Raw genomic sequence first — 16,874 nt, forward strand, 5'->3', positions numbered from 1 at the left:
ACACACACACACACACCACTATTTAAAAATAAAATTTTCAATTCCTTCTCTTGGTCTCACAGGTTCCTGTCCAGGTGTCCAGAAATGACCCATTCAGCTCTTCATCCCGCCAGGAACTGGCCAGCCCTGCTCATCTGTCCCTAGCATCTTTTGTTAACAGGCTAGAGATGGCTAATGAAGACTTAGGAAATAATCCTGCCTCCTAGGGAGCCACTGTCCCCACAGGACCCATGCACCCAAAACAGTTACTAATACCTAAACCCATGGTACATCCCTGGGGTCAGAGATTGTTTCTTTCCCATCTGGCACGGTGTTGAACGTTTGTGTAATGTCAGTGTCAACTGTCAACCAGAGAGGCCTCTGAGCCTAGCTGTCGGGGTGGGGTTTCATGATTTCATTAACTGGGATGGGAAGATCCACCCACTGTGGTGGCACTGTCCCCTGCCTGGGATCCCGGAATGTAGGGAGGGAGCTGAGTAGCCATGTGTATTTGTAACTCTGCTTCCGGACTGTGGATGTGACGTTGTGACCAGCTGCTCCGGGCTCCTCATAACTTGATTTTCCTGCCAGGATGGACTGTACCCTTAAACTGTGATCCAGAATAAACGCTTTCTCCCCTAAGTGGCTTTTGTCAAGGTATCCTGCACTCCCACAGGAAGAGACACTAAGTTTGTAATGCCAGTGCCCGGGGGCAGAGGTCGGGAGGCCCAGAGGCCCAGGCCAACTTGGGCTACCTAGCAGGTTTGAGCCCAGCCTGGATGACACAAGATCCTTTCCTAAGACACTAGAGGGAAAGCAAGGCTCTGAAGGGAAGGAGGGGTGAGCTCACAATGGGTGACTTGCCTAGCATGCCCCAATCTTCCAACAGTGGGTAAAGAAGCACAGAAACTGTGAAAGGCACGAACACCAAGAGAAGAAAGGAAGATGGAGTGGAGAAAGCATGCAGTGTGTAAAGCATCATTCTTTCTGAAAAACCGCCCAATACCTGCTGTGGTTGAAGAAAAAAAAAATGTACAGAGCAGGCTGCATGGCTCAGTGGGTAAAGTACTTGCTGCTAAACCTGACAGCCTAAGTTTGATACCCAAGACCCTGGTGGTATAAAGAGAAACTCATGCAAATTGTCCTCTGACCTCTACAGTACACTCCCACACTCCAATGCCATTATATACATACATACATACATACATACATACATACATACATACATACATAGCTATAATACAGTAGAAATAACCCTATTAAATGTAGGTGAGTATCAAAGAGGTGGAAGTAGGTCAGATGACTCTCAGGTTTGCAGCTGAAGATCCTGGACTGTGTAATCAAGGGACAAAGGGGATAAGAGAAAAATCAGAAAGGGAAAATACATTCATTTTAGACTCAATAACATCGCTAGTAGTCAGAAGGCAGGGAGTTCAGACTAGATATTGCTCTAGAGTTTATATTTATAAAAGGCAAATAGCAAAGTTCAGAACTGAATCAACGTTTTCTTATTTTGACGAAAATGTTGCCTATCAACCAGACAGTGAGGATATAGTCTTAATTTTAACCTGTACACTCACCCAGAAGATGGCCAGGATCTCAGGCTGAGACTGGCCTGAGTTATGACCTGGAAAAAAGGGTTTTTGTTGCTGTTGATCTGTTTAGGCATAGTTTCACTACTGTAGCCCAGGCTGGACTAGAACTCACCACCCTCCTGCCTCAGACTCCCAAATGCTAGAATTACAAACAGTATCATGAGTCCCTGCAGGGAGCCAAGCACTTCTGTTTCAGGAATTTTCTCAGGCTCTCTTTTACAGCCTTTTGTCTCCAGGAAACCTAGTCAGTTGTCTGTTCTGATCAGTACACCCGCAATTTACGGTTTAGGACGGTGATGAATTGGTCTTGGGCCCCGCGTGGCCTTCCCGCTTGCTTGTCTTTATAAGCTACTGCCCTGAAATAAAGTTTGAGAGCTTGATCAGATGACGACTTGCTCTCTTTCTTTGCGCCTCCTGTCCCCCATTCTTTCGCCTCCTCCCCAGGTCTCCACTGAACCCCCTGCAGGTCAGGGCAAAACCCAAGCAGAAAGCCTTTACAAAGGTCAAATGCAAGTCAAGTTTTGCCAATACCTTCCTGGTAGGCCTGGACTGATTGTACACGGCTGTAATCCCAGCACTCAGGAGGCTGAGGCAGGAAGATCACTACAGGTTTGAGGCTAGCCTTCTAGTCCCAGGCTGGCCAGGATAATAGAACAAGACCTGGTCTCAAAACACCACCACCACCACCATCATCACCGCCATGACCCCCACTCACCCACCCCCCCCCCACAGAAATTTTGGCAACAAATAAGAAACTGTTAAGGAAACTGACCAGTCACAGTTTAGCAACTGTAGACGTCTTCTTTAGAAATTTCCCTTTCAAATATAAAAATATGCTTTCAAGTCTCTTTCTGTCTCCAGAAGACATAGCAGATCTTTTTACTGGCCTCCCCCATCATACACACACACACAACTCACACACATACACATACACATACACACACACTCATACACACACATACACACTCACACATACACATACACTCCCCCCCACACATATACACACTCACACATATACACACTCACACACTCACACATACACTCACACACACTCACACACATATACACACTCACACATATACATACACTCTCACACATACACACACATACACACACTCTCACACATACACACATTCACACACACACACTCTCACACATTCTCACACACACTCTTATACACACTCACACATACACTCTCACACATACACACACTCTCACACATACACACACACTCATACACACTCACACATATACACACTCTCTCACCTACACTCTCACATATACAAACATTCTCTCTCACACACACACACTCACAAATACACACTCTGTCTCTCACACACATTCACACACACTCACATATACATATACTTTCTCACACACACTCATACCAGCCCTGGAAATGAGGAAGCAAAATGGCTTTCCTAACTAAAAACCAAGGCTGGGAGAAGTCACTAAACAGAAACCATGAAAGAAAGAGAAGTCCAGGGCTCCTCCCGCTTTCAGTTCCACCTTCAAAGCACGAGCACGCGCTTCAAAGCACGAGCACGCTTTACGCATCTTTCTCCAAATGTTACAGACCAACCAAGGGAAGTACCCAAGGGCTCACTCAGTTCTTATCCCCGCTGGAACAACCTCCTTCCCTGACCATACACGTTAGCTTCTGCACCTCCTTGCGAGGAGACCTCAGCCCAGTCCTTAGGAGAATTCACCCATAACAGCCTGCTACCCTGGAGCATGCTCTCAGAACTAGCCCCTAATAGACTCTGCTTAATCCACAGTTTTTATCGATTTCGTCTTGTTCTTCTGCGTCTGTGCTATTTCCCCACGTTCCTTAGAATGTTAATCTAACATACATTTCTACCATGGAAGAGCATTTCTATGTAGGGACAGATGTTGGAGAAAGTGGACTCGCGCGGGGAAAAGGCTATGTCCTTCTAACCCTGGCCTTGTTTTTAGCAGTTTAATTTAAGCAGAGCGGGTGTCCACCCACCCCTGTGAAGCTCGCTGTCACCCCGCCCCCCACCCCCACCTCCAATGATGTTTCTTTGGGCAATCTCATTTGGGTGCTCTAACTTATTTTTTAATTTATTTTATGAGTGTTTTGCTCACACATGTGGTCATGTACCACGTGCATCCCTGGTGCCTGTGTGTGCTTGATACCTTTGGAGGTCTGAAGAGGTTGTTGGATGTCTGGAACAGAAGTTAAGGATGGTTATAAGACTCTGTGTAGGTGCTGGGAATTGAACCCATGTTCTTTGTAATAACCAGCGCTCTCCCTCCTGATCCAGTTCTCCAGCCTTATTTGTTTATTTTGAGACGGTGTCTGATGTAGCACAGACTGGCTTACGGCTCCATAAACAGCCCATGAAGGCCTTGAACGCCTCACTCTCTGGCCTCCGCTTTCTAAGCTGCACAATTCTCAGCCTTGTGCTTATTCTTCCAATGAAAAGCAAATTTATCCAAACGTCAGTTCATTCACAGAAGTTAGTCTAACATCGCTCCCGTGACTGTGTTTGCAAACATAAGAGAGAGGCAAATGCCGAGCATGTCGACGTTCTTAGAATTGTGGGAATGAAGGATCATGTTCAAACGTGTTTCACAGCAACTCCTTCCAAATCAGCATCCGCATCTGAGTGAATGGAAATGCTACCCTACTGTACGTCATATTGTTAAATTGTTGTGTGTTCATTGAACTCACTGTGAAGCTGGACCTAGAGTCGGAGTCGCCCTGACCTCATTTCAGACAAAGCACGTTTGACTCAAGAAGTCCTCCAAGGTTGGGGTGGGGGATGAGCTCCCTACCCACAGGGGCGGGGAGGAGCAGGGCGGGACGAGGCGGGGCGGGGCGGGGCGGGGCAAGGGCAGAGAGTAGCAACATGGCCCAGGAGTGAAAACAGCGTCCTTGAGAACAGATAGAAATTAAACCATTTCCATCCGAGGTCACTGTTATTTACCCCACGATATAAAAGTGCCTGCAGTGAGAAAGGGAGTCAGAAGTTCATCCGTGGAGAGAAAGCCCAGTTTGGAACTCCAGCTGATGCCTCAACTTCCCTGTCAATTTCTACCGGAAATCCTGAAATGCTAAGTCTGAGGATGCTGTCTGTCAGTTATTTGTTCTTTGGTCTCAACCTAGGGGAACTCTCTGCCCCGACTCCTTCCTGGGAACTCTGGCTGGTGCTTTAATGGGGCTTTTCCAGTTGTAGATCATTCGTCAGGCTGTACAAAACAGTTACCTTAGAAAGAAATTCTTAATAAAGATGGAGGGCTTCTGATGGCTTTCATAATTTTCATGTAAAAACAAAACAACAGGGGTTGGGGATTTAGCTTAGTGGTAGAGCGCTTGCCTAGCAAGTGCATGGCCCTGGGTTCGGTCCCCAGCTCCGGGGGAAAAAAAAAAAAAGAAAAAAGAAAATACTGTTTAAAAACAAAACAACAAAACCTCAGATGTCCTCATTACATTTCTTGTGCACTTTACTATTCTATGTGAACTTATTTTTAATTAAAACAAAAACAAAACCTCTTGAGGTTAGTAAAAAAAATACTCATTCCTTCCATTTATTTATTCATTTATTTATTTCTGTGATTGAATAGTACTCTGTAGCTCAGGTTGACTCGAACTTACTATGTAGCCCAGGCTGGCTTCTATCTCATTTCAGTTCTTCTGCCTCAGGTTCCTGAGGCTGGTATTACAGGTGCGAGCTACCATGTGTGACTGGCTCTCATCTTCAGAACCTAACTGTCTTAGCTTCTCATTTTACGGAAGAGGGAATGACTCTCAACCTTAGATGACAGCATGGGCTAATGGATGGGTCCTATAGAGGGAGAAAGAAAAGAGTTTGAGCATGTGGGATACGTGAGAGAGACAGTAATATTGAGATTTACTGTTTAGATTGAGATGAGGGCAGGTTCGCTGATGTACCTCAGATGTGCTGCCTCTTTTACATGTACGTGTGTGTGTGTGTGTGTGTGTGTGTGTGTGTGTGTGACACCTTCTCCTACAAGGGCCCTCAGGAAACTGCTCTCTGGCTTCTAAATTTGCTTTGAGTTCTTACCAGAGTCACCAAAGGCATAACTGATTTGTGAGTTATGTAGTGTCCTTGAAAGAAACTAATGGTAGGTGTTCAGTTCCTCTGTGTGCAGAGGTCAAAACGCACGTCTCTGCCCAACAGAAAGATGGTTCCGGCAAATTCTCCCTGGGAATACAGCAGGGCTTCGAGAGTGGAATAGTGGCAGCCAGTCAGGGTCCCCTGGCTGTGGAGTGCTGACCGATCTCAATGGGCCTGGTGAGGAAGTGTGTGGAATAAACTCCTCCAGGCTCCATCCCAAGGACGGGAGAAGACCTGATGGTTCACACCTATAACCCCAGCGCGTGGGAAGCCGAGACAGGGGGATCACCATGATTCTAAAGTTAGCCTGGCCTCCGTAGTGAGATCTCCTCTCCCAAACAAACCCAAACCCAAACATGAATGGAAAAGGGCACATTTCCCTCATTTCTCTGGCAGTTCCTGTCCTACACGCTCATAAGATGCCCTGCCTCAGGTTAAAACCCTTTAAATGGCCTCCAGTGCTAAACCGCACAGATTCCCGTAGCGAAGCAAGACACGTGGGTGCAGCTGGAGCGAGGCACAGTGGAGTGCCGCACAGTGGAGTGCGACTGCGTGAAGCTGGGATAAACCTGAAGAACGGTTGAGAATCAACGAAGCACAGAATGCAGGAAATACCTAGAGATTTGCTCATTCTTCCTTCTTTTAGCCCCCTGAACACTAACTGGGCTCCATTCAGCTGTGGTTCTCCCCCAGGTCCCGCCCGCACTCCCTTTTGGCTGAGTGTCTCACTGTGTAGCTCTGGCTGGCCTGGAATTTGTTGTGTAGCTCAGGCTGGCCCTCAATTTATAGAGATTATCTTTCCTCTGCCTCCCAAGTGCTGGATTACAGGTGTGTCGCCACGACTGACGGATTTGTTACTCTGAGTCACCTCCCATTCAGGGCACTCAGTGAGACATATCTGTGCGTTTGGTGAGATGATCTCCATCACAGACTCCTAGAGAATGGGAGGGGAGTCTTGTCTGTCGCCACATCCACCCCTTTGGGCCTAGCACAATTCTTTCCTGATTACATGGCCACCTAAATCCCAAACCATCACCCGGACCAGAAGGTCACACACCTGGAGTTCATAGTATGTGGCATATGGGAGCGCACAGGCCGCAGCATGTGGTGGTGGGGGTCAGAGGACAACTTTGTGGAGTGTGCAGTCAGGTATCTCTCACCACCCTCATGTGAGTTCCAGGGATCGAACTCAGGTCAGCCTTGGGCCCCATGAAGCTTTGTGGTTGAGCTATTTCGCTGGCCCCTGTATATTGACTCATAATTTCAACATATGGATTAGGATGTTGGTCACTTGAGTTTATAAAGGTGCTTAAAGAGAATAATGCTTTGATAACTTGCCAGCCGCTCACGCTGGACCCGTTGTCAAAGCACCCGCCAGACTTGAGGAGGGAGGCCTTTCACAGCACTGGCAGCTTCTCTAAGGGATTTGTTCACTGTTATTAAACCTCAATCAAAAGACTTCCACAACTTCTTCCCCACCCCCAGAAGGATTGACACATGTCATGGGACATCCAGGGCTTTTCGGAGGACACAGAGTTGCAAGTTTTGCATAAACATTTCCTCATGATTTCACTAGGTCCACAACATTAGTAAGTTCCTCCTCTGCCCTAGTAAGGAGAAGTAACACACTAACGCCAGCACAAACTCACTAGCCACCCTTTAAAGCTAAAAATCAGAACACAGGAGCAATTGGAACATTGTTTGGGGACGAGAAGACCATGCTGGCGTGGTGGCTCTCACTTATGTCTAGTATTCAGGAGGGAGAGAAATGTAGATCTGAGGTTCCGGGTTAGCCTGATCTACACAGTGTGTTCTAGGCTAGCCAGAGCTACATAATGAGACACCATCTTTTAAAAAAAGTACTAAAGAATTTCCACATTAAGAATAAGCCACGGAGCAACCAGTAGGCCCACTTTGGTCAACTGAGATATATAACTGCTGTCAGGGTTAGAGCAGCCATTTGGACCCAAACCTGTAGTCAGTCATGACACCTTAAGGAGACTATACGACGGCCAGGATAGCAAGTGCTTCCCACCAGCTGATTCCAGTCCCCAGTGCCCAGTCAGGGCAGATGAGTCAGGTCCCCAGTCAGCCTGACAGTTATATTTCTAATGAATAATTAATGATGAATCTGGGAACAGACTTGGGCGTGTATCAGGGTGAATTGTCTCCCTTAGATCTGATCACAGCTGGTATGATGCACATACTGGCTTCTGGAGTCTAGCCCTGCCAAGAAGGAGAACCAGTTTTACCAAGGAATGTGCTACATCTCGAGTCTCGCAGAGGTCGGCCCATCTCTCTCTAGTGACCACCCCATTTCGCCATGCATTCTGCTTAAAAAGATAATTCTCAGATGGCAGCGGGGGTTGAGAGAGGAGGTGGCTTGATGGCAGAGGCTGTGTTTTAATATTCGTGAAGCTCTGGGTTCAATCCCCAGTATAGAACACACACACACACACACACACACACACACACACACACACACACACACAAACCATACAAGGAAGTTCTAAAAAAAATCCATGTGTGCTTCCCAGAGTACAAAGAGAGGTCACACTGTCATCTGTGCGCTGTCTGTAATAGTTTGAACAGTATGAAGAAACAGCCGCCAAACAATTTGCCAATATCTGAAATAAATAAAACCTGACAGCTCAGCAGTTAAGGGCACTAACTGCTCTTCCAGAGGTCCTGAGTTCAATTCCCAGCAACCACATGGTGGCTCACCGCCATCTGTAATGAGATCTGATGTCCTCTTCTGGTGTGTCTGAAGACAGCTACTGTGTACTCATACGATAAATAAATAAATCTTTAAAAAAAAAAAAGAACACAAATAAAACCTGAATTCAAAAATTAAAGAGGTGGGCCAGTTAAGATGGCTTCAGGGTGTCCTGTCTAGGGTGAATGTGTTATTTCCTCTTCCCCAGGACAGCTAGGACAGAACCTACTAAGCTCACAGTACTGAGCGCTAGGTACCTTTGGGAGCACAGGGAGATAGCAATGTCTCTGCTGTTTTATGATTTAAGTTTTAGGTAGTCTACTGGAAGGTTGAGGAAGCTCCACTACAACAACATACTGAAATGAGGGAGAAGGGACATCACATGTGTTTCAAATAGCCACAGCAGGAATCCTTAGCCATCCCCAGAGCCACGGGGGATGAACATACAGCTAAATCAGGGGAGACGCCAGGCACTTCTGGACCAGCGCCTTCTGATCCCACAAGCCTGTGCTCACTGGAAAGATTCCAGGCAAGACTGAGGGAAGCAGAGTTTGAAAGCAAACACCTCAACATGGGAAGGGTGCAGGTCCTTGTTGAGGGAAGGTAACAAGAAAATCAGCAATTTTCTTGCATTCCTGCATAGGTCAGCACAGAGAACACTACGTAAATCAAAGTAATCCTCTCCGGATTTGACTTTTGGGATCTTCCAAGTCTATGTATCCCACAACGCATTTTGGTCTTCTTGAAAATGGAAGCAAATGGAAGAGTAAGATTGGAAGGAGACCTGCTGGGGCCTGTTTTACTGACAGGAAGGATTACACCAGTGCCCTCGGGCAACCCAGCTACCTTATCGCTTATGCAAATTCTTGACTTCCCCCCAGTCCCAGTCTCTGCACTGTAGAATGGAGACTTTAATCCACTTTAGGATTCTGAGGCCATTGGGAGGAAATAACTCAGCAGCCTTAGGCTCTGGCCTTGGCCCGTATCTAGATGACATAGCCAGTGTGCTGTCAATTCTCTTGAGCCAAAGTCACTTGTCTACTTTTAGAAGCAGAACAAAGGTCAGTCAACTCGAAATCACGCTTCAGTCTGATTTGGATAAATCTCTGGACTGGAGCCTTTTGGACCAGTCGAGGTTGTCTGGGTCAAGATGTAGGACAGGAGAATTCAGGCCAAAACTTTTTAAGTTGGTGGAGCCCTTGTGCCTACTTTAAATGCCACCGCTGATCTACCTCAGGGCTGGAGCGTAACCTTCCAGGTTCCCCACCAAGAAATACGACCCAAGACTCCCCTAGATGCAAACATACTGGGACTCTGGCCAACCGTGGGCTGGGGGTGCAGGGCGGCGCCCCTAGTCCGCGGTCGCGCGTTTTGCTCACCTGCTGAGTTGTGCTTCTCAGCGGCGCCGGCAGCCCAGGGAGACTGCAGCAGCAATGGCAGCAGCAACAGCAGCGGCGATGGCGGCCTGAGGCTCCTGCCATGACTGCGGTGGCACATCGCTCCTCCGCTGTGACCTCTGCCTGGTTGGATTAGGTCCCGCTGGCGCCGGTGGTGACAGCTGTTGCAAGAGCCGCACTTGAAGGGTGGCAGCGGGGCGCTGCGTTGCAGAGGCCGGGACGATCTTAACTTTCTTCTGACATTAGTCTTGCCTGCTTGGGCGCTTCACGTGGCCTTGGGAACCAACCTTCGTCCTATTGAGCCCCGGGCTAGGATAGGCGGATCCTCTCCGTCTGGAATGACCCTCCAGCCACCTGTGGGCCGGGCCGGGAAAGTTCTCGGCTGCTTTTGGGAAGTGCAGGGGCCGCGCTGCTTTCTCTGGCTGTCTCCTGCAGGTTGGGGCTCAAGGCTAAGGCTTGGCCCCAGCGGCCGCGGAAAAAGAAACCGAGGCAGCGGTGGGTCGCATGCCTCCCCGCAGGTCGGATCCTGTGGCCTTCTGTCTTCTCAGGTCCCTCATCCGTCAGGAACCAGGGCTTCTTGCGCCAGCCAGTGTGACCTCAGGAGCTCAGCACTTCCAGACCTTGGCTTTGTGTCTTCATTGGCCAGAGCTGATTCGCACGGGGCTCGAAGCAGATCCACCCCTGACCCCCTATAGAGACCCATGTCTGGGCAGGACTGGCTGAAGGTAACATTGTGAAGTTGGCCCAGGGTGCCCTAGGTGACATTGTGAAGTAGGCAACGGGCTTCAGGCTGACTGAGCTCACCTTTTGCTACTGAACCCAGCCAAGCAAACCCCCTGTAGCCAGGTTTGTAATCCCAGCGTTCCAGAGGCCGAGGCAGGAGGATTGCTCAAAGTCTGAGGACAATTTGGGCTACCGAATGAGACCTTGTCTCCAAAGACCAAATTAGAAAAAAAAATCCAGATAAACAAATAAATATTTTTAATAAATATTAAAGAAGTAATGAAGAAGTGCCTTTGCTAGAGGAAGAAATGTATTTGTCCTTGCTAGAAACGACACATGTGAATTATGAAAAATACAAATCACAATTCCATTTGGTAATATTCATTTCGTGGAGGGAGAAGCTGCGGGCATTATAGGGACTGCACATAAAATAAAATCGAAGGCGAACTGAACCTTTGGGTCATGTGGCACATGGTTGGCGAAGTGTCACCCCGAATATTCCAGGCACGTCTACATATTGCACTCTGTGACCTCGTTGACCCTTCTGATGCCAGGAGGCAAGTGCTCAGAAGTGACTCTCTGAGGATGCCTAATGGGAGCTGGGCTCACCCACCTGCTGATTTGTTGGCCGGGTATTTATTGATATCAGTGTTCCAGGATAGAGCCCTACCTATGTGACACTCTGTCCATAGAACATCAGTCCAGTCAAGGAAGTGATTGGCTTGATTTGTATAAGCAAATTAATTGGATTAGACTTCCTTAAACTCAGCACTGATGAAATTCTGCCCAGTTATTTCCTTGGTGTGTGAGAGCATACGTGTGTGTGTGTGTGTGTGTGTGTGTGTGTGTGTGTGTGTATGTGCATACGTGCGTGCGCACATGCACACACTGAGACCTTGAACTCGATCCTTGAAAGTGCCTCTAGATGGTATCCAATATTCCCCAAGGTGAAATACTGCCCCTAGCCGAGCACCATTAATGTAAGATGTGGTACATTTGACACATGTAAGTTGTGGGTTTTAAACATCCAAACGAATAGTGACAGCAAACTCTAGGCGAGAGGGTCCAAGGATATTGGTTTCGAAATTGTAACTGGAGTGAATAGGGATCTGACAGCCCTAGCAGGCTAGCCTCAGCCCCCCACCCTGTGATGGCTGATCTTAGTTGTCAACATAACACATCTCAGAAAAAGCAATTGAGAAATCGCCGCTGTCAAATTCGATTATAGGCGTGTTGTGGGACACTCGTCTGATCGCTAACTGATGTAGAAGGGCCAGTCCTGTGGTCAGCACCATCTCTAAGCAGGGCGGGCCTGGGCCATATAAGAAAGGTAACAGAATATGTGCCTGGAAGCAAGCCAGTAGGGTTCCCCCATGGTCTGTGCTCCGGGTTCCTGTTCTGACTTTCCTTCAGTGAAGGGCTGAAAACTGAAATACACTCTTTTCCACTCCAGTCAATATTTTATGGCAGTCAGGGAGCAAACTAGAACACATCCCCACCACACTCATGAAAGAGAAAAAGAGAGGGGGTTTGTCCTCTTCCCAGTGGCCACGTTAGGAAGATGAACAAAGGGATCCGGTCACCCCAAGTTCACCCTCAGGGTCCTGACATGAGTTTTAGGTTTGAATAGAGCAGAAAGGGTATGCATGCCAAGCGGTCCTGGTGATGGTGTGGTCCTGCCTATCAGTCCTCAGAACCGTTGGACTCTCAGGGATACAAACCCTCCCCTACTCCTCAGCCCTGCCCTGGCCCCATGGCCAGCACCAGGCTTCAGTCTTTTACTTGCCACAGTGGGAGATTCTCAGAGAAATTCTAGTCTCTTGGGAAAATGTTAGTTTCAGTAAAATGGAATTTGAAAACTACCCCTGGTCCTTTGAAAGGTTTCTCTGAGAAGAAGCCCTAGCATTGCTCAGTGTTAGAATGCTTGCCTGGCCTGTGTTGAAGGCCTGGGTTCAATCTCCACCACCACAGGCTGCAAAACACAAGGAAAGGAGCCAGAGGAGTAGGAGGAACCCAGTCTGATGGATGGACACCCCTTACACACACACACACACACACACACACACACACCCTACACATACACACATACACACACAAACATACCCTACACATACACACACCTCCTACACATACACACGCATACACCTTACACATACACACATACACAAAAATACACACACCCTATACACACACACACATACACACCTTGCACATATACACACACCCCTACACACACACCCTACACATACACACATACACACACACCCTATGCATATACACACATATACACAAACACACAACCCTATACATACATATATACACACACATGCACACAAACACCCTATACATACACACACATACACACACACCCTACACATACACACACAGACACACAAACACACACTCTACAATACACACTCTATACACACATAACACGACAACACACAGACCACACCAAAAGTAACATATACATGACACAACACACAGCACCCATACCCCAAACCATATACATCACACACACACACACACACACACACACACACACACACACACACACACACACACCACTCTCCTCTTCCCATGGAAACAGCAGAAAGGAAAAATACCCAAGCTGCACCCCTCCTTGGGATTTAGAAGAAGTGGAGGTGCAGTGGAGGTGTCAATGGAGGTGGCAGTGGAGGTGTCAGTGGAGGTGCAGTGGAGATGTCAGTGGAGGTACAGTGGTGGTGTCAGTGGAAGTGTCAGTGGAGGTGCAGTGGAGATGTCAGTGGAGGTACAGTGGTGGTGTCAGTGGAAGTGTCAGTGGAGGTGCAGTGGAGATGTCAGTGGAGGTACAGTGAAGATGTCAGTGGAGGTGCAGTGGAGGTGCAGTGAAGATGTCAGTGGAGGTGCAGTGGAGGTGCAGTGAAGATGTGCAGTGGAGGGGCAGTGGAGGTGTCAATGGAGGTGCAGTGGAGGTGTCAGTGGAGGTGCAGTGGAGATGTCAGTGGAGGTGCAGTGGAGGGGCAGTGGAGGTGTCAATGGAGGTGCAGTGGAGGTGTCAGTGGAGGTGCAGTGAAGATGTCAGTGGAGGTGCAGTGGAGGTGCAGTGGAGGTGTCAATGGAGGTGTCAGTGGAGGTGCAGTGGAGGTGCAGTGAAGATGTGCAGTGGAGGTGCAGTGGTGGTGTCAGTGGAGGTGCAGTGGAGGTGCAGTGAAGATGTCAGTGGAGGTGCAGTGGAGGGGCAGTGGAGGTATCAATGGAGGTGCAGTGGAGGTGTCAGTGGAGGTATCAATGGAGGTGCAGTGGAGGTGTCAGTGGAGGTGCAGTGGAGGGGCAGTGGAGGTGCAGTGGAGGTGTCAGTGGAGGTGCAGTGGAGGGGCAGTGGAGGTGCAGTGGAGGGGCAGTGGAGGTGTCAGTGGAGGTGCAGTGGAGGTGCAGTGGAGGTGTCAGTGGAGGTGCAGTGGAGGGGCAGTGGAGGTGCAGTGGAGGTGTCAGTGGAGGTGCAGTGGAGGTGTCAGTGGAGGGGCAGTGGAGGTGTCAGTGGAGGGGCAGTGGAGGTGTCAGTGGAGGTGCAGTGGAGGTGCAGTGAAGGGGCAGTGGAGGTGTCAGTGGAGGTGTCAGTGGAGGTGCAGTGGAGGTGCAGTGAAGATGTCAGTGGAGGTGCAGTGGAGGGGCAGTGGAGGTGTCAGTGGAGGTGCAGTGGAGGGGCAGTGGAGGTGTCAGTGGAGGTGCAGTGGAGGGGCAGTGGAGGTGCTCGGAAAGACAGTTGCCTCTTCCTCTTCAACAAAATGGGTTCTTCCTCTGGCCTGGGTGGAGTCAGGATGCTCATCTTTGTGCCAAAGATTAGAACATTACATCCAGTTGTCTGTAGCTGGGCCTGTCACTGCCTGGACTGGAGGCTGACCCTCCAGAAAAACTAGTTTACCTAAAGATGTACTGACCAGGTAGAGGACTAAGAACCCCTTGGTGTCAGTTCCAAGCCTTTCCTGAGCCACTCCTGAAGCGAGGGCGTCACGATCACTCTTCCAAATTCCAATTAAACAAAATAAAATGAAACTTTTCCTTTTCCTTCTTTTCCTTCTTTCCTCTTGGACACCAACCCATGCTTAACCTGACACCCTGGGCTTTCTCATTCTGTCTAAAGTCACACAACCCCTATGCCTTGCTTGCTGGACACGCTGGCCTTGGACTTAAAAACAAACGCTTCTACCTCCTCCTAGCAGCTACGGAGATTTATCGTCGCTCGCCTGCCCTGTCCTGGTATTTTTCTTTCAAACTCTAAACAAAACAACCAAAACCAAAACCAAAAAACACCAAACAAATAAAATCACTCTTCAAACTTCATTGTGAGCCCATTTTAAATTATTTTTTAAAGTTTTTTTTTCCCAAGTCTAGGGTATAGAGTGTACTAGAAGCTGCATTTGTTTTTAGATTTCTAAAAAAGCTACGTTCATTGAGAAAGTCATGTGTATGCTCCAGCACTTGTATGGACATCAGAGGGTAGCCCTCAGGAATTGGTTTTCTCCTCACGCCATCTAGGAACCAGAGATGGAATTTAGCCAATTAGACTCATGCTTGCCCGGCCTCCCAGCCCCATATGAGCCCAAGACAGCACCCTGATCTCCCTCGTAACCACTGTGCCCCAAGGAAATGTCTAGTGGGCATGTGGTGGCCACTTGAGCATTACCAGAGGGGCTCAGGCTCTTGACAGTGGGCAGAGAACCCCAACTGGCTGCCCATCACCCAGAGCGAAGGGAAGCAGGAAGGAGGAATGATGTCAGCCAGCCTTCAAAGAGGTTGAAGCAAAAGGTTCATGAACTCAAGACTGGCCTGGGCTAGTGGAACCTAGTTCACGTAATCCCATATGGTTCTATCCTGGTTAGATTAACTGTCGATTTGACACAGCACAGAAATCACCTGAAAAAAAAAAAAAAAAAGAAAAGAGTCTTAACTGAGGAATTGTCTTTACCAGGTCGTCTGTGAGAATGTCTATGAGGGAGTGTCTTCATTGTCAATTGATATGGGAGGCTTCCGGCCACTGTGGGTGGCATGATTCCCCGGAAATGTGATCCTGGGGTATAGAAGGAAGCTAAGGAGGGACCCTCGTGAGCCACCAAGCAGTTTTCCACCACAGCTTCTGCTTCTGGATTCTTGCTCTGAGACCCTGCCTTCCCCCCAGTGATGAAGTGTGACCCGGAAGTGTAAGCCCAATAAAACCTCTCTTCTTCGAGCTCGCTTTGAGACTGAGTGTTTTTATCACAGTCACAGAAAGGGACCTAAAACAGAGCCAAGTCCTCAGGCCCCTGCCCAGTCCACATCCCTCTCCCTTCCCTTGAGCTCTTTCTTACTTCGGGAGGGAAAGGGGAGCTTTGTATTGACTGAGTATTGGGTAGGTATGTGTCTAAAGAATCCTTCTCTTGACTCAGTGGGATGTGGTTTGGCTTATTACTGTCAGGACTTGTGTGTTATCTGTTGCCACCACCTGTGGCCTTGGGAAAAGATTCCCACATACTCTGTATCACTGAGGGTAACGCATGCCATTGGTGATAACCAACCCCAGATTTTACCGCAACACAAGTTTATTATTCTACCAATCCAGTGTGGGAGTTCTTCACTCATAACTGACTTTCCTCCATGTAGGCATCCAGGAGCCTGGTGTCATCTTCTGGCTTTAGCATCCTCCGAAGGCAGAAGTTTCCAAACACTTTGATGCTATCGTTTATAAATGGTCTTGGAGTCCCACTAAAATACAGCAAAGGCTTAAAATCAAAAGAAATACCTAACGGTTTAAAACACGTATTTTATGTTTATTCATGGGTTTGCATTTGAGTACCCGTCGGGCCGGAAAGCGCGCAGGAAACTTCCTGATGTGGATGGTGGGGAGTGGCCTCGGGTCTCCTGGAAGAGCAGCATGTGCTCTGACCGCTGAGCCGTCTCTCCAGCACCTTCGTCCAACAGCTTGTCAACTTCCTGCTAGCTACTCACCGCCATTCCCCTGTTTAGAATTCCCAAAAGGTATCACGCTCCGTTGATTGACTATGATGTCAGATGTTAGGGAAGAGCGCTGGACCAAAGGCCTTGGAGTCTTTTCTTTCTGCCACAGACAAGACTACTCCTCAGTCACTTCTGTTCCTCCTCATTGACAGGAGCCAGGCCTGCAGTCGCAGCGACTGTGCTGATAGGACTGTGAAGCACAGGTCTGAGAGGAGCTGTCACCGATCACCACAGAAGCAGCACAGACCTTTGACCCATTCATAGAGACTTTGGTACTCAACAGGCATCCCAGTGAGGCCTTAGGCTCTTTCTCAGACTCCTCCGGGTGTGTGGTAGTGGCAGTAGGGACTTAATGACTCTCTCACCTCATGGTGGGTTCATC

At 48.5% G+C, this 16,874-nt stretch overlaps 1 protein-coding gene and 1 long non-coding RNA gene across 2 annotated transcripts in view; one reads left to right on the plus strand and one right to left on the minus strand.

Annotated features, from left to right (window-relative positions):
• Plbd1 (phospholipase B domain containing 1) overlaps nt 1-10,067 on the minus strand; it is a 56,287-nt gene extending 46,220 nt beyond the window's left edge. Inside the window, exon 1 of the mRNA NM_001013927.1 lies at nt 9,776-10,067. Coding sequence (NP_001013949.1) covers nt 9,776-9,893 — 118 coding nt within the window. The 5' untranslated portion in view covers nt 9,894-10,067. The remainder of the gene's footprint in view (nt 1-9,775) is intronic.
• LOC147995114 (uncharacterized) lies at nt 9,793-15,725 on the plus strand. The gene is made up of 2 exons (XR_015686233.1): nt 9,793-10,518; nt 15,471-15,725. It is a non-coding gene; the product is annotated as an uncharacterized LOC147995114 (long non-coding RNA).
• Nucleotides 15,726-16,874: the final 1,149 nt, after the last annotated feature.

Source organism: Rattus norvegicus, chromosome 4, assembly GCF_021556685.1.
Source record: "Rattus norvegicus strain SHRSP/BbbUtx chromosome 4, alternate assembly SHRSP_T2T, whole genome shotgun sequence".
NCBI classification, from domain to species: Eukaryota; Metazoa; Chordata; class Mammalia; order Rodentia; family Muridae; genus Rattus; species Rattus norvegicus.